This window comes from Eschrichtius robustus, chromosome 18 (genome assembly GCF_028021215.1).
Source record: "Eschrichtius robustus isolate mEscRob2 chromosome 18, mEscRob2.pri, whole genome shotgun sequence".
Classification (NCBI taxonomy): Eukaryota; Metazoa; Chordata; class Mammalia; order Artiodactyla; family Eschrichtiidae; genus Eschrichtius; species Eschrichtius robustus.
Window position 1 is genome coordinate 1,058,704 of NC_090841.1, and position 20,416 is coordinate 1,079,119.

General features: G+C 43.1%; 1 protein-coding gene and 1 non-coding gene across 4 annotated transcripts in view; one reads left to right on the forward strand and one right to left on the reverse strand.

Moving 5' to 3' along the window:
• The window catches only part of ZMYM5 (zinc finger MYM-type containing 5), a 78,665-nt gene extending 61,915 nt beyond the window's left edge, over nucleotides 1–16,750 (reverse strand). For all 3 annotated transcript variants that reach the window (XM_068526859.1, XM_068526860.1, XM_068526861.1), the window contains exons 1-3: nucleotides 16,601–16,750; nucleotides 1,281–1,473; nucleotides 131–292 (exon numbers count right to left, since the gene is read on the reverse strand). In XM_068526859.1, coding sequence (XP_068382960.1) covers nucleotides 131–181 — 51 coding nt within the window. In that variant the 5' untranslated portion in view covers nucleotides 182–292; nucleotides 1,281–1,473; nucleotides 16,601–16,750. The remainder of the gene's footprint in view (nucleotides 1–130; nucleotides 293–1,280; nucleotides 1,474–16,600) is intronic.
• LOC137752300 (U6 spliceosomal RNA) lies at nucleotides 12,619–12,725 on the forward strand. Its single transcript, XR_011071144.1, has one exon. It is a non-coding gene; the product is annotated as a U6 spliceosomal RNA (small nuclear RNA).
• Nucleotides 16,751–20,416: the final 3,666 nt, after the last annotated feature.

Consider the following 20,416-nt stretch of genomic DNA (forward strand, 5'->3'; position numbering starts at 1 on the left):
TGGTAACTGTAAGTTTGTTTCCGACATCTGTGACTCTTTCTGCTTTGCAAGTAAGTTCATTTGTACCATTTTCCTAGATTCCACAAATAAGCAATATTATATGATATTCGTTTTTCTCTTTCTGACTTACTTCACTCTGTGTGACAATCTCTAGGTCCATCCATGCTGCTGCAAATGGCATTGTTTTCTTCTTTTTTTATGGCTGAGTAATATTCCACTGTATATATGTGCCACATCTTCTTTATCCATTCCTCTGTTGATGGATATTTAGGTTGCTTCCATGTCCTGGCTACTGTAAATATTTGCAAGCATTTTGGAAAAACTAATGAACATAATGAGATCGACTAGTTGCTGGACAAAGTAGTGGAAGAAAAGGATGAGCTCAGGTACTCAGACTCCCAGCTCAAGTGTTGAATAATGACCCGAAGGTGGCAGTGTCTTCCCTGAAGGAGACCCTTATCTCTTGTAGCGCCAGGGCTGAAGTGGCTGAAAACAAAAAAGCACAGTCTCCTGCTGTGATTTACAGTGAGTCACAAGGCAAGCCGAACTGCCAGTCCCACAGTGTGTTTGCTGTGGAGGTGAGGGTGCTGCTTTGCGCGCACAGGATTCTGCGAGGTGGGGGGTGGGGGTGGGGGGGGAAAGACCCTGGGGAAGGTGGGGACACTGAGCCCTGAGTTCTGATGAGTCTTTTTGACAGGTGGAGAGCCCCACCCCCCGTGGAAGTAGCCCCCCGGCCCCCCTCCCCTTCCCAGGTGGAGTCGGGCTCTTCGCCCCTGCCTGGCCTGAGGCAGTTCGCAGGGGGTTCCCCTCAGGAGCCACCGCCTCGGCCACCCTAGCCCCGTGACTCGCTAGTCATGTGCCAACGGGTACCTAAAGGGGGGGCACGAAGTGCGGCCCCTGAGGAGGCGTACTGCGCTCCAAAGAACTCCTTGAGTCTCTAATTTTTACAGCCAGGAGTCTGGGGGAAGGGTGGGGACGGACACTGAGAGCTGGGAGAATGGTGGAGGGAATGTGAGTCCAGATCAGGCTAATTTATTGATTCGAGCGCACGAAGCAGAGAGTCTGCACTGAATGTTGCCGCCTGGGAGATGGAAAACGGTATCTGGTTGGTTGGCTGAAACGTGGACCAAAAGTTGCCCAAATCGTGAGCTGGAAATAGCAGAACTGCCTTAGTTTAATGAAGAGGCAGGGAGACAAAGGCTTAGGGAGCTTCAAATGTTAAGAGTGGATTTGTCTTTTAAGACTTACTCACCAGCACTGGGAAGGTCCAGAACACCTACCTTTCACTAACACTGGGAGAAATACATTTGTGAGGGGAGAGCTGGCACCCTTGAAGAGCTCCGTGGTCACTCTTCTCTGTCGGCCGGACCTTCCAGTGGGAACTGCAGTCATGCTTTGGGAAACCGAAATGCCAGGGAATAACTGGATCCCAGGTGGGAGGGGCCCACTGCCAAAGGCTAGTTGATTGTGTTCCTACAGATAAGATAGATAGGAAGCCTATTACATCCTTACTTTATCTGTAGAATCAGAAAATTTCTAGGTCAGTTGAATGAAAGTCTCACCTGAATCAGAAAATCAGGGCATCATGGCCCATCAATCAGTTCCCACACTTGAGCTAGTTTACAGGTTCAGAGCCCTTGAATGAACAAGAGGACAGGTCCTCAGAGCAAGGTTCCCAGGGCACTGCCCGAAATTCATGCTGTTAATCTTCCTCCCAGCCTTCACCAAAGGCACCGATGGCCTTTTACCAGCTTCACTGTGCTTTGGGGAAAAGGAAATGATCAGACTTTTCAGGGACTACTGGACACTGGCTTTGAATGGACACTGATTTCAGGAGACCCTATGTCCCTGTGGCCCCCCAGTCAGAGTAGGGGCTTGTGGAGGTCAGGTGATCAATGGAGGTTTAGCTCACGTCTTTCACACAGTGAGCCCCGTGGGTCCCCAAACACATCCTGTGTTTTTCTCCCAGTTCCACAATGCATAATTGGAATAGACACACTCAGCAGCTGGCTGTACCCCTTTACTTGTTCCCGGACTTGGGGAGTGAGAGCTTAGAGGTGAGAAAGAACACGTCCCTGTCCATAAGGCCCACCAGGAGCAGTTTGCTCTCAGCTGGCAAAGCTGGCAATTAGACCTTCACTGTCCTACCTCGGAGGATATCAACTCTCCAGCCCTGTGTCAGAGTTTAGTTCGCAGGGGTCTTGATCACATTTGTAAGTGTACAATACATTATTGTGAAGGAGCTCTTTATATATTCTGGCTATGAATCCCTTACCAGATACATGGCTTATAAATATTTTCTCCCATTCCATAGGTTGACTTTTCACCCTGTTGATTGTTTCTTTTTTCCTTTTTTTTTTTGTTGCTTGTTTCCTTTGCTGTTTTTAAATTTATTTATTTATTTATTTATGGCTGTGTTGGGCCTTCGTTTCTGTGCCAGGGCTTTCTCTAGTTGTGGCAAGCGGGGGCCACTCTTCATCGTGGTGCGCGGGCCTCTCACTATCGCGGCCTCTCTTGTTGCGGAGCACAGGCTCCAGACGCGCAGGTTCAGCAATTGTGGCTCATGGGCCCAGTTGCTCCGCGGCATGTGGGATCTTCCCAGACCAGGGCTCGAACCCGTGTCCCCTGCATTGGCAGGCAGATTCTCAACCACTGCGCCACCAGGGAAGCCCCTCCTTTGCTGTTTTTAATTTTGATATAGTCCTATTGTCTAATTTTGCTCCTGTTACCTGTGTTTTTGGTGTCATATCCAAGAAATCATTGCCAAATCCAATGTCATGAAGCTATCCCCCTACGTTTTATTCTAAGTGTTTTATAGTTTTAGCACTTCATCGGAGGTCTTTGATCCATTTCAAGTTAATTTTTATATACGGTGTAAGGTAAGAATCCAACTTCAAAAGAAAAAGAAGTGGAGGTATCACATGTCCTGACTTCAAAACATGCCACAAAGCTACAGTCATCAAAACAGTGTGGTCCTGACATAAACACAGACTTGTAGACCAATGGAAAGAATAGAGAACCCAGAAAAGAACCCTCAAGTACATGGTCAAATGGTCTTTGATAACAGTGCAAAGGTCCAAAATGTAGTTGCTTATGCTAAGCCCCATGTCACAAAACTGAGACTTAATTATGGTTTTAGTTGTCTTACTTAGATTATTACTACTTAAGTAATCTGCCTTATAGACCCCTTCCATCCCCTAAAGGAAAGTAACTTTGTAATAACCAACATGATTTTTGCAGTTTCGCCTCATATAATTTCCCTGTTCCTGCTCCCTTCTGCCTATAAAAGCCTTTCGTTTTGTACAGCTTCTTCTTTTTTTTTTTTTTTTGCCGCACCTTGCGGCTTGTGGGATTTTAGTTCCCTGACGAGGGATTAAACCTGGGCCCTTGGCAGTGAGAGTGTAGAGTCCTAACCACTTGACCACCAGAGATTTTTTAAAAATATTTATTTATTTATTTGGCTGTGCTGGGTCTTAGTTGCAGCACATGGGATCTTTAGTTGTGGATGCAGACTCTTAGTTGCGGCATCCAGGATCTAGTTCCCTGACCAGGGATTGAACCCGGGCCCCCTGCACTGGGAGCACAGAGTCTTAACCACTGGATCACCTGGGAAGTTCCCTCTGTACAGCTTCTTGAAACTCCTTTCTATCTGCCAGATTGGATGCTGCCAAATTTGAATCGATTTTTGCTCAAATAAACTCTTTAAAAATTTTAATATGCCTCAGTTTACCTTTTAACAGTCTCTTCAACAAATGGTATTGGAAAAACTGGATATCAACATGTGAAGGAAAGAAGCTGGACCTCTACCTTACCCCATATACAAAAATTAATTCAAAATGGATTAAAGACCTAAATGTAAGACCTCAAACTTATAAAACTCCTAGAAGAAAACAGGGGAAAAGCTTCATGGTATTTGATTTGGCAATGATTTCTTGGACATGACACCAAAAGCACAGGCAACAGAAGCAAAAATAGAAAAATGAGACCACATCAAACTTTAAAACTTCTGCGTAGCAAAGGAAACAATCAACAGAGTGAAAGGCAATTTACATAATGGGAGAAAATATTTGCAAACCGTATATCTGATAAGGAATATATAGAACTTCACAATAATATAATGTATACTTTAAAATTTAAGAGAGTTGATCTCGTGTTAAGTGTTCTTAATATAACAAAATAAATTTGGAACTCTCATGCAGTATTTTTGGGAATGTAAAACAGTGCAGCCACTATGGAAAACAGTATGGAGGATCCTCAAAACATTAAAAATTTAATTAGCGTATGATCCAGCAATCCCACTTCAGGGTATAAATCCAAAATAATTGAAAACATAGCAGCATTGGGGCTTCCCTGGTGGCATAGTGGTTGAGAGTCCGCCTGCCAGTGCAGGGGACATGGGTTCAATCCCTGATCCGGGAAGAACCCACATGCCGTGGAGCAACTAAACCTGTGTACCACAACTACTGAGTCTGTGCTCTAGAGCCCGAGAGCCACAACTACTAAGCCTGCAAGCCACAACTACTGAGCCTGCAAGCCACAACTACTGAGCCCACGTGCCACAACTACTGAAACCCGCATGCCTAGAGCCCATGCTCCGCAACAAGAGACGCCACTGCAATGAGAAGCCCACACACTGCAATGAAGAGTAGTCCCCGGTCACCGCAACTAGAGAAAGCCCGTGTGCAGCAACGAAGACCCAACACAGCCAAAAAAAAAAAAGAAAAAGAAAAAAAAGAAAACATAGCAGCATTATTCACAATAGCCAAGAGATGGAGGCAACACAAAGGTCCACCTGTGGATGACTGGATAAACAAAATGTTGTACTGTATATACATACAATGAAATATCATTCAGCCTTAAAAAAAGGAAATCTTGTCACATGTTACAATATGGATGACTTGAGGACATTATGCTCAGTGAAATAAGCAAGTCACAAAAGACAAATACTATATGATTCCACTTATATGAGGTACCTAGAATAGTCACAATGTTAGGAACAGAAAGTAGAATCATGGTTGTCAGTGAGTTTGGAGAGAGGGAAAAAGAAAATTGTTCAATAGATACGGTTTCAGTTTTGCAAGATGAAAAAGTTCTAGAGATTTGTTGCAGAAAATGTGCATATAGTTAACACTATTGTAGCATACATTTTTTAAATGGTTATGATGGTGTTTCTTAACCACATAAAATAAAAAATAATAATAAAAGAAAAAAGAATCCAACTTCATTCTTTTTCATGTTGACATCCAGTTTTGACATCATCATTTATTGATAAGGCGGTCCTTTTCCCATTGAATAGTCTTGGCGCCCTTCTTGAAAGTCATTCGAAACTGAATCCAGCTGTATATTAAAAGGATTATAGGGAATTCCCTGGCAGCCCAGTGGTTAGGACTCTGCACTTTCACTGCTTAGGGCATGAGTTCAGGGAACAAAGATCCCGTATGTTGCGCTGCGTAGCCAAAAAAAAAAAAAAAAAAAAAAAAAAGGATTATACAGGATGAGCAAGTGGGATTTATTCCTGGAATGCAAGGAAGTTCCAATATACAAAAACTGATCAATGTAATATACTCTATTAACAGAATGAAGGGAAAAAAGAAAAAAACACATGATAATCTCAAATGATGCCAAAAAAGCATGTGGCAAAATTAGCAGCTTTTCATGACAAAAACACAAAATACACTAAGAATAGAAGGAAACTATCTCAAAATAATAAAGTCCATATATGAAAAATCAACAACTCAATGGTGAAAAATTTAAAGCTTTTCCCCTAAGAACAAAAATAAGATGAGGATTCAGTTTCCTCCACTTTTATTCAGCATAGCATTGGAGGCAAGAATAAGAAAAAAAAGGCATCCAGACTGGAAAAGAAGTAAAACAATCTTTGTTCATAGATAACACAATTTTATATGAAATAAGCCCTAAAGATTCCATGGGGGGAAAAAAACAACTGTTAAGGCTAATTCAGTAAAATTTCAAGATACAAAATCAACACACAAAAATCAATTGCATTTCTAAACATTAAAAATGAGCAGGGAATTCCCCGGCAGTCCAGTGGCTAGGACTCCATGCTTCCATTGCAACCGGTCTGATCCCTGGTTGGGAACTAAGATCCTCACACCAGCATGGCCAAAAAAAAAAAAAGAACAATCTGAAAAAGAAATTAAGAAATCAATTTCATTTATAAGATCATAAAAAATAATAAAATACTTAGGAATAAATTTAACCAAGGAGGTAAAAGACATTTTCACTGAAAACTACACAACATTGCTGAAAAAATTTAAAAAGACACAAACAAATGGAAAGATGTTTTCATCTTCCAGTCTTCAGCAAATGGTGGTGGCAAAACCAGATATTCACAGGGAAAAGAATGAAGTTGGATCCTTACCTAATACCATATACGAAGTTTGACTCAAAGAGGATCAAAGACTTAAATGTAAGAGATAAAATTATAAATCTGTTAGAAAAAAAACATAGGGCTAAATATTTATGACCTTGAATTTGGCAATGATTTCTTGTACATGACACCAAAGGCACAGGCAACAAAAGAAAACATAGACAAATCAAACTTCATAAAAAAGTAAGCTTGGGCTTCCCTGGTGGCGCAGTGGTTGAGAGTCTGCCTGCCGATGCAGGGGACACGGGTTCGGGCCCTGGTCTGGGAGGATCCCACATGCCGCGGAGCAGCTGGGCCCGTGAGCCACAATTGCTGAGCCTGCGCGTCTGGAGCCTGTGCTCCGCAACAAGAGAGGCCGCGATAGTGAGAGGCCTGCGCACTGCGATGAAGAGTGGTCCCCACTTGCCACAACTGGAGAGAGCCCTCGCGCAGAGATGAAGACCCAACACAGTCATAAATAAATAAATAAATATTAAAAAAAATAAAATAAAATAAAGGGCAGTAATTTCAACATTAAGATTTAAAAAAAAAAAAAAAGTAAGCTTTTGCACATCAAAGGACTCTATCAACAGAGTAAAAAGGCAACCCACAGAGTGGGAGAAAATATTTGCAAATCACATATCTGATAAGGGATTATAATCTGCAATATATAGAGAACTCCTAAAATTCAACAACAGGGAAACAATCGAATTAAAAAATGGGCAAAGGACTTGAATAGACATTTCTACAAAGAAGATGTACAAATGGCCAACAAGCACATGAAAGATGCTCAACAACACTATTAGGGAAATGCACATGAAAACCACATGAGATACCACCTTTCACATCTATTAAGAAAACTAGAGGAAATTCCCTGGCGATCCAGTGGTTAGGACTCTGCGCTTCCACTGAAGGGGGCAGGGGTTCAATCCCTGGGGGGGTGGGGGGGGTGGGAAATAAGATCCCACAAGCCACGCGATGCAGCAAAAAAGAAAAAGAAAAAAAAATTACAAATATGTGGAAATTAAACACCACACTCTTGGGACTTCCCTGGTGGTGCAGTGGTTGAGAGTCTGCCTGCCAATTCAGGGGACACGGGTTTGAGCCCTGGTCCGGGAAGATCCCACATGCTGCGGAGCAACTAAGCCCGTGCGTCACAACTACTGAGCCTGCGCTCTAGAGCCTGCGAGCCACAACTACTGAAGCCCACGTGCCACAACTACTGAAGCCCGTGTGCCTAGAGCCTGTGCTCCGCAACAAGAGAAGCCACCACAGTGAGAAGCTCATGCACCACAACGAAGAGTAGCCCCTGCTTGCTGCAACTAGAGAAAGCCCGCACGCAGCAACGAAGACCCAATGCAGCCAAAAATAAATAAATAAATTTATAAAAAACAAACAAACAAAAAACACCACACTCTTAAAGGGTCAAAGGGTCACAGAAGGACTCACAAGGGAAATTAGAATATACACTGAGACAAATAAAAATAAAGACACAACACACCAAAACTTATAGAATACAGCAAAAGCAGTGCTAGGAGGAAACCTTATAGCCCTAAATGCCTATAGTAAAAACGAACAGAGGTCTGAAATCACTAACCTAATTATATGCCATAAGTAACTAGAAAAAGAAGACCAAATGAACCCCAAACTTAGCAGAAGGAAGGACATAGCAAAGATTAGAGAAGAGATCAATGAAATAGAGAATAGAAAAACAACAGGGAAATCAAAAAACCCAAAAGTTGGTTCTTTGAAAAGATCAACAAACTTGACAAATGGTTAGATAATTTACTAAGCAAAAAAGAGAGAAGACATGGGACTTCCCTGGTGGTCTAGTGGTTAAGACACCATACTTCCAATGCAGGGCATGTGGTGGGTTCAATCCCTGGTCGGGGAACTAAGTTTGGGGAACTAAGATCCCATGTGCATCAAGGTGCAGCCAAATAAATAAATAAACAAATAAATCTCCTTCAATAAGATTATTTTTTTAAATGGAGAAGACAAACTACTAAAATCAGAGATGTAAATGGGGACATTACTATTGATTTTAAGAAATTAAAAAGAATTTGGGCTTCCCTGGTGGTGCAGTGGTTGAGAATCTGCCTGCTAATGCAGGGGACCCGGGTTCGAGCCCTGGTCTGGGAAAATCCCACATGCCGCGGAGCAGCTGGGCCCGTGAGCCACAATTACTGAGCCTGTGCATCTGGAGCCTGTGCCCCGCAACGAGAGAGGCCACGATGGTGAGAGGCCCGCACACCACGATGAAGAGTGGCCCCCACTTGCCACAACTAGAGAAAGCCCTCGCACAGAAACGAAGACCCAACACAACCAAAAATAAAATTAATTAATTAATTAATTTTTAAAAGAAAAGAATTATAAGAGTATCGTACAAACAATTGTACACCAACAAGGTGGATAACCTAGATGAAATGAATAAATTCCTAGAAATACACAATCTATGACAACTGAATCATGAAGAAATAGAAAATCTGATTAGACCTCCTAATAGAGTGGTTGACTCAGTAATCAAAAACCTTGCAATAAAAAAAAGCCCAGGACCAGATGTCTTTACTGGTGATTTCCACCAAACATTTTTTTTTAATAGATTTATTTTATTAATTTATTTGTTTGCTTGTTTATTTATTTATTTTTTGGCTGCGTTGGGTCTTCGTTGCTGTGCGCAGGTTTTCTCTAGTTGCGGCGAGTGGGGGCTACTCTTCATTGAGGTGCACGGGCTTCTCCTCGCGGTGGCTTCTCTTGTTGTGGAGCACAGGCTCTAGGTGCGTGAGCTTCAGTAGCTGTGTCACGTGGGCTTCAGTAGTTGTGGCTTGCGGGCTCTAGAGCACAGGCTCAGTAGTTGTGGTACATAGGCTTAGTTGCTCCGCTGCATGTGGGATCTTCCCGGACCAGGGCTCGAACCCATGTCCCCTGCACTGGCAGGCAGATTCTTAACCACTGAGCCACCAGGTAAGCCCCTCCACCAAACATTTAAAGAAGAAATAACATCGATCCTTATCAAACCCTTCCAAAAAATTGAAGAGAAGGAAACACTTCTTAATTCATTCTATGAGGCTACCATAATCTGATATCAAAGCCAGACAAGGACACTACAAGAAAAGAAAACTAAAGCTCAATATCCTTTATGAACATTGATGCAAAAATACTCAATACTAGCAAACTGAATTCGGATTTAAAGTTTTTAAAATTTTAAAATCAAAAGAATGAAGAGAAAATAGCACTCCATCATCTCAATTGATGCAGAAAAAGCACTTGACAAAATTCAAGATCTCTTTATGATAAAAATAGTTGACAAGGGGACTTCCCTGTTGGTCCAGCGGTTAAGACTCTGCGCTCCCAATGCAGGGGGCCCGGGTTCAATCCGTGGTCAGGGAACTAGATCCTGCATGCCGCAACTAAAAGAGGCCACATTCCTCAACAAAGATTGCACATGCAGCAACTAAGACCTGGTGCAGCCAAAAAAGAAAAAATGTTGATAAACTAGGAGTAGAAGGAAACTACCTCAACGTAATAAAAGTCATTCATGAAAACCCCACAGCTAAATGGGGTTTTAACCCATCATACTCAAAACTTTTCCTCTCAAATCAGGAACAAGGCTTACAGACCGATTCAGGAAAGTAGTAGGACACAAAATCACACAAAAAAATCAGTTACTTTTCTATACACTAATAATAAGCAAACAAAAAAGGAAATTAAGAAACATAATTCCATTCACAAGAGCATCAAAGACAAATACAATGCTAAGGAATTAGGAATTAACTTAACCAAGGAGATGAAAGACATACAATGAAAACTACATAATATTGCTGTGAGAAATTAAAGCAGACCCAAATAAATGGAAACATATCCTGTGTTCATTGGAAGACAATATTGTTAATGACAATATCACCCAAAGTGGTCTACAGGCTCGATGCAATCTCCATCAAAATCCCAACAATGATTTTGCAGAAATAGAAAATCCATCCTGGGACCTCCCTGGCAGTCCAGTGGTTAAGATGCTACACTTCCATTGCAGCGGGTACAGGTTCGACCCCTGGTGGGGGACATAAGATCCTGCATGCCACGTGGCCAAAAAAAAAAAAGAAAGGAAAAGAAAAAGAAAATCCATCCTAAAATTCATATGGAATCTCCAGGGATCCCAAAGCCAAAGTCATCTTGAAAATGAAGAAAGCTGGAGGACTCACAGCTCCTAATTTCAAAACTTACTGTAAACTATAGTAATTAAAGCAGTGTGGTACTGGCTTAAAGACAGACCTATAAACAGTGGAATAAATAGCCCAGAAATAAGCCCTCCCCAGTGCTGTCAAGTGATTTACAGGGGTGCCAAGACCACCCCAGTAATATTTTAACAAAATTTTTATGACAAAATTCTTCCAAAATTGATTTTAGTGGTGAGGGAAGCCAGCATCCTATGCTAGTTCCCCATCTTAACAGAAACGCAGGTATGATTTATTGTCTTTTTCTAGCTCCTTTGCATCAAGAAAGCAGCAAGTTCAACTGCAGGCAATTTCTGATCACCCAAATGCTGATCTCTGCAACGCAAATTATTTTTGTCCATTTTGAGACACTCCTGGTTAACAAGATGCTAGCTTACTTCATTTCCTCAGGGGTTGTAGTATCTCCCCACAGTAGTTAGAGAGGATATCAGAGGAGAGAATGACATCTCAGCTGTCAAGTGAAATCCCTTCTACATCAAGTTTCTTACCCCTGGGACCAAAGTCATGCTGCTTCCAGCCTAGCCATAAATAATGGCTGCTAGCGTGAGGTTTTCCTCATCAATTCTCTGGGCCAGAGTCGCTGCTCAGTAAACTGCTGCAATTTTCCTAATGTAGGATACAGAGGAACGACCTAGGAAGGGTTATCAAATAGTATACAAGTCTAGACGGTTTGTTCTAGAGTTCCTTTTCATTGAAATAAAAAATGACTATTAGCAACACCAATTAGCTATGTGAACGGCAAGGGTTTTAACCTCTCTGTAACCCTTTTCAGCTTCTATGTCACTAATCAAAATACATCATGAGGAGGGTTTCAAAAGAGTCTTTAAAATTCTAAGCATGATTTGTACTTGTTAGATGGAATGAGGGCCTCTCTAGCCAGCAACAATAAAGTTTTTGAAAATCTGTGTCTCTTCTACGCCTTTTAATTAATTCTCAAAGTCCAACGTGTAAAGGATATAACATAGAAGAACTTCTCTGTAATGCTATTTTCTAAAGAGTAAATTTTATCACGAAGACTGTGTGTTTCAGACTTTTCCAGAATTAATGGATTGTGTCATATGTAATTTTTCCCATAAAATAACCTCATCGCACGGATCTTAGAACATTTAGTGGTTTTGGTACATATAATATTTTATTCTTGTCTGCTCATTTAATCATGGATTGTCCTATTTAGAGGCTTATTTTTGCAGATAAGGGATTTTCTAAGTCAAGAAAAGGCATGCAATTTTTTCAAAAGAAGAGAAAGAACTTAAAAGCATTGATGAGTAGTCAGTCAAGTAAGAGAGGTTTACAGTTTCTTACCTAGTATCTACTAATTGCTATAATTCTCAGATTTACTAGGAAAGGTTTTTTTTTGGCTGAGCAGCATATAGGATCTTAGTTCCCCAGCCAGGGATCGAACCCTCGCCCCCAGCAGTAGAAGCCCGGAGTCCTAACCACCAGGGAAGTCTCGGAAACCATTCTTTTAATGGTTTTAATTCTTTTAATTCTCTGAAACCACTCTTTTAATTAATAAATTTATTTATTTATTTTGGCCGCACCGGGTCTTGGTTGCGGCATGCGTACTCTTAGTTGTGGCGTGCGGGATCTAGTTCCCCAACCAGGGATGAAACCTGGCTCCTTGCATTGGGAGCTCGAGGTCTTACCCACCGGATCACCAGGGAAGTCGCCCCTGAAACCATTCTTTTGACATGCATCTTAACTATCCAGGGCCAGTATCCTGTTTTCGCCCTCCTGAATCCCCTCAGGGCACACCTTGGGATGGGAGTGGGGATGCCATCCCTGAGGGCTTTATGACCACAACATCCTTTGTTTACTGATAGGACATATTTTGTCCACATGACCCAAGTTAATATTCCGCTTTGACAAAAGAAAAAATGCATTTGGATTAGCTTTAAAAAGTTTTCTCATAAATATTTGATTTAGTACATAAAACCTAATACATATCTGAATTTTTGAAAATTAGTCTATATCTGTTTCTGTAGATTAGAGTCCTAAAGTTAGAATGAGCGATCATTGCTCATTTCAGCAGCACATGTACTAAAATTGGAACGGTACAGAGACGATTAGCATGGCCCCTGTGCAAGGATGACATGCAAATTTGTGAAGCGTTCCATATTTTTTTTAATTTTCAAAAAAAATTTTAAAAAAGAATGAGATCATAGTATATGCAAATTTTAACTCTAACAGATATTTGTATTCATCTACCAGTTTGTATTCCAACTATTAGTACATGAGTGTAACTCTTTTTCTCATACTTCATCAGCACTGGTTGTTAACAGTTTTTATTGTTATTTAAGAAGCAAAAAATTGTTAAGAAGTTAAAAATTGTAAGATTTTTGTTTCAGGATGCCTAATGCAGCTAAATTTGTGATTGTAAAAAAACTGAAAATACCCTAAGCAGTAATTAATATACAAATAATTACAAATTAGGGAATATACTTACTGCAGAATATCTACTATTAGCCATGAAGAAGGAGGCGGAACTACAGGGTATTTCTCCCTAACTTCCGCAGTTCACATCCCGTGTGCCAGGACAATACTAAGTTCTTCACGTATATCAAAGCTTCCAACTCTCATTACAACCCCATGTGGTCAGTACTATCATCACACCTAACTTGTGTTTAAAACAAAATTCAACTAAGTTTGGAGAGCTAATTGGCTTTATTCAAAGATTCATGAAGCGGGCAGCATCCCTTCTAGCAGATAGAAGGGCCCTCCGAGGAGCTGTACAGAATGGAAGGTTTTTATAAGCTGGAGGGTGGGGCAAGGAAGTCATTAGCAAAAGAAAAGAAAGGGTTATTTGGGGCCAGGACATCATTTTTTGGGATAAAGGACTGGGCAAGGGTTTTGTCATGCAGACTGCCTCTCCTTCCTCTTGGTTGGGGGCAGGGGGAGGGGTGGGGGTGAGGATGGGATTACTTCATTGGTGCCAACCAGAAAATTCCAAACTGTCTGGTTAAGATTACATTTCTGGGGAAGGTTGAAACTGTAATTAGATTAGGCGTTAAATCTAGGCTTTAGCACAAGTGATGCCATTTTGGGCCTATGGTTTTTTCCTTTAACGATTACAAATGAGGGAACCAAGGCAGTACCACATAGCAATACTGTAGACTACTAAGCAGCAATCAAAAAGGATTAGGTGGGGGGCTTCCCTGGTGGCGCAGTGGTTAAGAACCCGCCTGCCAATGCAGGAGACACGGGTTCGAGCCCTGGTCCGGGAAGATCTAACATGCCGCGGAGCAACTAAGCCCGTGCGCCGCAACCACTGAGCCTGCGCTCTAGAGCCCGCGAGCCACAATTACTGAGCCCACGTGCCACAGCTACTGAAGCCAGCCTGCCTAGAGCCCTTGCTCCCAACAAAAGGATCCACCACAATGAGAAGCCCGAGCACTGCAACGAAGAGTAGACCCCGCCGCAACTAGAGAGAAAAGCACGTACAAGGACCCAATGCAGCCAAAAATAAATAGATAAATAAATAAATTTATATATAAAAAAAGGATTAGGTGGACCTACTTGTACTGATCTGGAACATGTCTGTACCATATCATTAACTGAAAAAGCCAATGTGAGAGTGATAAATAATACGATTCCATTTTGTATTTTAAGAGTATAAATGTTTATGTAAACATACCTGTGTAAGCATAGAATCAAATACAGAATATTATTATATTAATAATTTGGACTTGAAAGATTTGTGAAGAGGGTTCCGATTGATGTCTTAATGTCTAATTTACCTAATTTTAAAGGAAAGAAAGAAAAAACAGGAGGAAGGAAAAGAAAGACGTAAAATAAAGAAGTGAAATAGGGTTCATTCTAGGGACCTCCCTGGCGGTCGAGTGGTTAAGACTCCACACTTCCAATGCAGGGGGCGCGGGTTCGATCCCTGGTGGATCCCACATGCTTCGTGCTCAAAAAAAAAAAAAAAAAAAAAGTGTTCATCCTTAATGGTAAGCCAAAATTGGGTGCCACCATGATTAAGCAGCTTTTTTCTTCCACGCAGTGATGGAGAGAAGAAAATTATTAACCTACTCAGAATTTGGAAGCGATTCAAAGCAAACATGTCCCCTTAGTTTATTTAAACAAAGTCATTAAGTTTTCTCCAACCGTCTGATTATTACACGATCTGATATTTGCTACATTATACACTGGTCACTACCACACCAGCTTCCTCCCCATTCCCCACTTGCAATACTAACTGGCCTCCAGGTTTTTTTCTGAAAACAACAAAAGATTTTGTTTCTTAAGCCAATTAGTTCCAAATAACTCTTACATCTTCACTTAGCTTTCCCGATGTTTCTGTAAGAGAGGCCCACTGGACTATATTGCAGATGGCTTGGGGCCATTTACTTGGTTTCAATTCAGTTTCTCTAGGTAGAACCAGACATTTTGTCAGTGCATTTGGGGATTAAAATGCATATTTCCCCAGAGACATGCTATAACCTATTCCCACTTTAAACTCTAGGACATGCCCTATATTAGGAAAATTTTTATGAACTATATAATAGAATTAAATTAGTAAGTATATGTTCTGCATCTATAGCTACAACGCGCATGGGAATACAAAGATAAATAACCTATCATTCCTGCCCCCCAAGAGAACAGGGAGAAGACCTGTAGACAACAAATATTTCCACCTACATTACAGTATTTTCTTCGCTGTAGCAAAGTTCTGCAGAAGAGGAGGGGAAAAGGGTAGGGGAAACTCGACCGAGGGAGTAATGTTTCAGCTGGACCTTCAAACAACAGTCTTTAAACTTTTGCTCACATACTTTCTAGAAAGATTTTGATGAACTATAAACCCTTTTACACATATAAAGTGACATCTAACATAATTTCTGTGTAGTGCAAATATGTCCATTAAAAATACAAATCTTAAATCAGTTTTATTAATGTGTTCAATGGCATCTAAATACTGTATTGTCAGGCTTCCCTGGTGGCGCAGCGGTTAAGAATCCGCCTGCCAATGCAGGGGACATGTGTTCGAGCCCTGGTCCAGGAAGATCCCACATGCCGCGGAGCAACTAAGCCCGTGCGCCACAACTACTGAAGCCCGTGCTCCCTAGAGTCCGTGAGCCACAACTACTGAGTGCGCGTGCCACAACTACTGAAGTCTGCGTGTTCTAGAGCCCATGCTCCGCAACAAGAGAAGCCACCGCAATGAGAAGCCCACGCACCGCAATGAAGAGTAGCCCCTGCTCGCCTCAACTAGAGAAAGCCCGCGCACAGCAACGGAGACCCAACGCAGCCAAAATAAATAAATAAATAAATAAATAAATAAAAATTTAAAAAGTACATGAACAAGAAATTCTTCAGTAGTAGGAAATTTTACATGATTCATTTTTCTCACTTGAACTTCATTTCCTTTCTACTTCCCCCATAGAATTTTATCCTAGTGTAATATATATTTGTTCTTAAAAGTCTGCTGGCGACCATCCTATGATATTACTCTGCAACAAAAATATGTAAATAAGTTTTAATTGAAAAATTTCTAGGCCCATAAAGCTAAGTGTTAGACATTTTTTAACCAATGAAATATGAATTACATTGCTAACTTTGATTAAACCGACACAATGTACTATGCACTTCAACTAATAATGTATAAAAAGTAGAATTTTATAGAAACTCTTACTTAAGGTACTTTTTAATTCCCTTTTTGATTTCCTCGTTTACCCACTGGCTTTTTTTAGTCGCATGTTGTTTAGTCTCCATGTAATGATTTTCTCCTCATTTCTTTTTCTGTGGCTGACTTCCCGCTTCATGTCGTTGTGGTCAGGGAAGATGCTCGGCCACAGGCAAGATGGCGCCAAGGACCATGCAGCGCACGACCCAGCAGCCAGGGGCGGGGGCCCGCGGCTCTGTAGGTGCCTGGAGCTCTCACAGATGGGGTGCTGTTCAGGCCCCTAAGACCAGGACGATGCAGAGCAAGAAAGCTGACCCCGGGAGCCTGCTTCCGGTCCCTCCCGTCCTCTGCTTCCCCCGCCAGCATTAAACTCACAGCATCCAGGGCAGAGGGGATCCACCGTGGCCACCAAGCCGGGAAGAAGGGACAGGTGTCATCAGGGGACAGAGGGTCCTGTGGTCCACGATAGGTGGTGTGGGAGGCCTGCGAGACACCCAGGAGGAGGATCATTCCTCCCAGCGATCCCTGTGAAAAGGGGCGGCAAGACGCATCGCTCGGGCCTGCAGTCTGATCCCGAACGAAGTCTTTCGGTTCGAGACGAAGTTTCTAGCGCTTCGTTAAGTCCCTGGGCTGACCTACAGCAGAACTCTGCCCACACCTCCGCACCGACTCCAGAGGACGGCCAGCCCCCGGACCGCCTGGAAGGATCCTGGAGCCGCGGAAAGGCCTTCTACTCTCTACCCTCCTGCGGGGAAGGCGGACCCAGAAGACCGTCCTGAGGGCGCTCCCAGCGCAGCAGGCCCAGGGGCCGCAGCTCCGGGGGCAGGACTGGGTGGGCAGTGACCTAGCGCCGGGCAGGGGGCGTGAGGGAGAGGGTCGAGGGCTCAACGTGCAGGCCGAGGTCGGGGGCTGGCACCGTCCATCCCCCTCACCTGAGATCCAGCCGCTCACCGTGGGTCGGCCCCCGGCCCGGGCCCCCGGAGGCTCTGCAGCCACCGCCCACCGGCCGGCCCCCCAACCGGCCCCCGCGGAGCTCGTCCCCCCAACCCCGCCCCCGGCCGGCCCCCGCCTCCCCGGCCGCGGCCCGGACCCCAGGCCTCCCAGACTGGCTCCCGCCCCGCGGCGCGCGCCGGCCGGGGGTCTCTAGAGCCCGAGCCCCCTCTCCCGAGCCGGGCCTCCCGCCCTCCACCGGCACGTTTCCGAAACGGGCCGAGGCTGCACACTCACCTCGGGCCCCGCTGCTGCAGCCGGTCCGCGCCCGGGACGCAGGCTGCGGGACGCGAGCTCCCCGGGTCCGGCCTCGTCCGCGGCTTCGCGCTCCCGCACCTGCACGGCGGCCGCCGCTCTGCCCTCGGGCTGCGCAGCCTGCCTCCCGCTTCTCACATCGCGTCTGCTGGCTGCCCCTCGGCCCCCTCCTCCGCCGGCGGGGGGACGTCCGGCGGGGCCTGCGGCGGGGCCTGCGCCTTGCAGGCGGGGGCCCGTGTGTCCTAGGGTGGGACTGGGAGCCCTGCCCCACTGGCCACCCAAAGAGCCGCGCCACGCCCGTCAGGTCCCGCCGCCCCAGGTCTTTTTCCGGGACACCTGGGCAGCTGGGCGACAATAGATAGTTAGATAGATACCTGGGCAGCTGGGTGATCCTGTATATACACCTGGGCAGCTGGGCGACGATAGATAGATAGATAGATAGATAGATAGATAGATAGATAGATAGATAGATAGATAGATAGATACCTGGGCAGCTGGGTGGTCCTGTATATACACCTGGGCAGCTGGGCGACGATAGGTAGGTAGATAGATAGATAGATACCTGGGCAGCTGGGTGATCTTGTATATACACCTGGGCAACTGGGTGACGATAGATAGATAGATAGACAGATAGATAGATAGATACCTGGGCAGCTGGGTGATCCTGTATATACACCTGGGCATCTGGGTGACGATAGGTAGATAGATAGATAGATAGATACCTGGGCAGTTGGGTGATCCTGTATATACACCTGGGCAGCTGGGCGACTCCAGGGCAGCTCGGTTAACTGAAAAACACATAAAACAAGAACAAAATGAAAGAAAACACGCTTCAAGTTTATTTCTAGTATTATAAAGAACTATTATGGTATTATATGAAAATAATTAAATTAGAAAAACAGAACTTGGACAGCTTTGAAATTAGTTACAAATAACAGTCATTTATTTGTATTCAGAAGCATTAATGTATTCCTAACAGCTGTTTTTCCAAGTTTGTGGAAAAAGAAAGTAAAAAGCACTCATAAGTAGAACGCTCAATAACGTTTTACTTACAAAAGTTTGGACTATATTTCTTTCAAAAATCCAGTCAATTCAAATTAGGATTACTTTCTTGTTCTCCTATCAGCTGCTCTTCTTGATAGATAGCTTTTTGTGTGTGTGAATCTTCTCATCTTTTCTTGAACAAAATTGATCAGATTTGCTAACACTTTAATATCAGAAAGTCTTTGCGTCTAAGCTTTAAACTAGATTCTAAGTCTTTTTTTTATTTTTATTTTTTTCTGTTGGCCACGCAGTGCGGCTTGTAGGATCAGCAGTGGCAGCCTGGAGTCCTAACCACTGGACTGCCAGGGAAGTCCCTCCTACGTCTTAGAAGTAACTTTCAGTGTGCATTTGCACCCCACACCCTTCTATCTCAGTGTAACCTACTGACCGCTCTACCTCCCTGCTGAGGCCAGCAGCACCAATTCTTGCCCAGACCACAAATCAGCTTCCCAAATTCTGCTCTTGCTGCCCTCGAGCCATCCTCCACAAAGTGGCCAGGGTTATCTGCTTAACATTCACATCATACTGTATAACTTTTTCACTTAAAAACCCTCTTTATGGCTTCTCCAGGCATGAAAAGAAAATTCAGACTCCTCAGCACGGCCTACAAAACCCTCCTTGAACTGCTCTTGCTGGGCACTGCCTGCTAAGGAGGTGTCACTGCTTCCCTTGGTCCACTACACTCCACCCTGCTCATCTCCACTTCTTAGGATGGGTTTAATTCTTGCTTTTCTGGCAGTCTAGGACAATATTCCCCTTGCTATTCTAATGGCTGCTCCTAGGGCAGATATCAATTTAAATGTTACTTGCTCAGAAAGGTCTCCCACGATCAGTAGCACAGGTCTCCACTGATATTCCCTGTTAAGAAGCTCTGTTTAATTCCTTCCGAGCACTCAGCTGTAATTATTTTATTCATATTCATTTTCGTTCATTTTAGTGTTTGTCAGATCTTTCTAATCGAGTGTAGACTATACTCTCTATGAGGCTAGGGATTATATCTGTCTTATTCATTGTTCTATCCCTTGCACTTATCATAGTATCTGGCATCACTCAGTTAACATTTGTGGAAGGAATGAACATCAAAGATCTGAGGGACTTCCCTCGTGGCTCAGTGGATAATAAGAGTCCACACTCCCAATGCAGGGGGACCAGGTTCAATCCCTGGTCAGGGAACTAGATCCCACACACATGCTACAACTAAGAGTTCTCATGCCACAACTAAGGAGTCTGCATGCCGCAACTAAGACCCGGTGCAACCAAATAATAAATAAATTAATTAATTTTAAAAAATCTTAAAAGTTCCACACAATGCTATAACAATGACTAATTTTTGTTACTACCACTAAGCGTTAGGGTTTTTTTTTTTCATTTTATTGAAGTATAGTTGATTTACAATGTTGTGTTAATTTCTGCTGTATAGCAAAGTGACTCAGTTACACATATATTCTTTTTCATATTCTTTTCCATTATGGTTTATCACAAGATATTGAATATAGTTCCTGTGCTATACAGTACCACTAAGCATTAGCTGATAAAACTTTTCTGTCTTATCATGCTTGATGACTCTAACCCTGATTACAATTCTTATTTATTACATTTAAAAAATGACAACTGAATTCAAAATTACTTTCTTATCGACATAAATATGGCATCTCAAAAGCATTTCCCACAACCGTTTTATATCACATCACACATAAAAAATAAGCATGTCTTTTTTTTTTTTTTTTTTAATTTCTCTACCTGTCATGAGTATGCAGTCATTCCGGGTCCCACTTTTCCATGGATAGATCCTTGGATATGATTTCTGTTTTAGGGTAGAAGGAAGCCAAAGCGCAAGTCTTCTGTAGCTACATATTAGTCTCCACCGTATGCATCTCATCTTAAAATCTTTTTACCTATCTG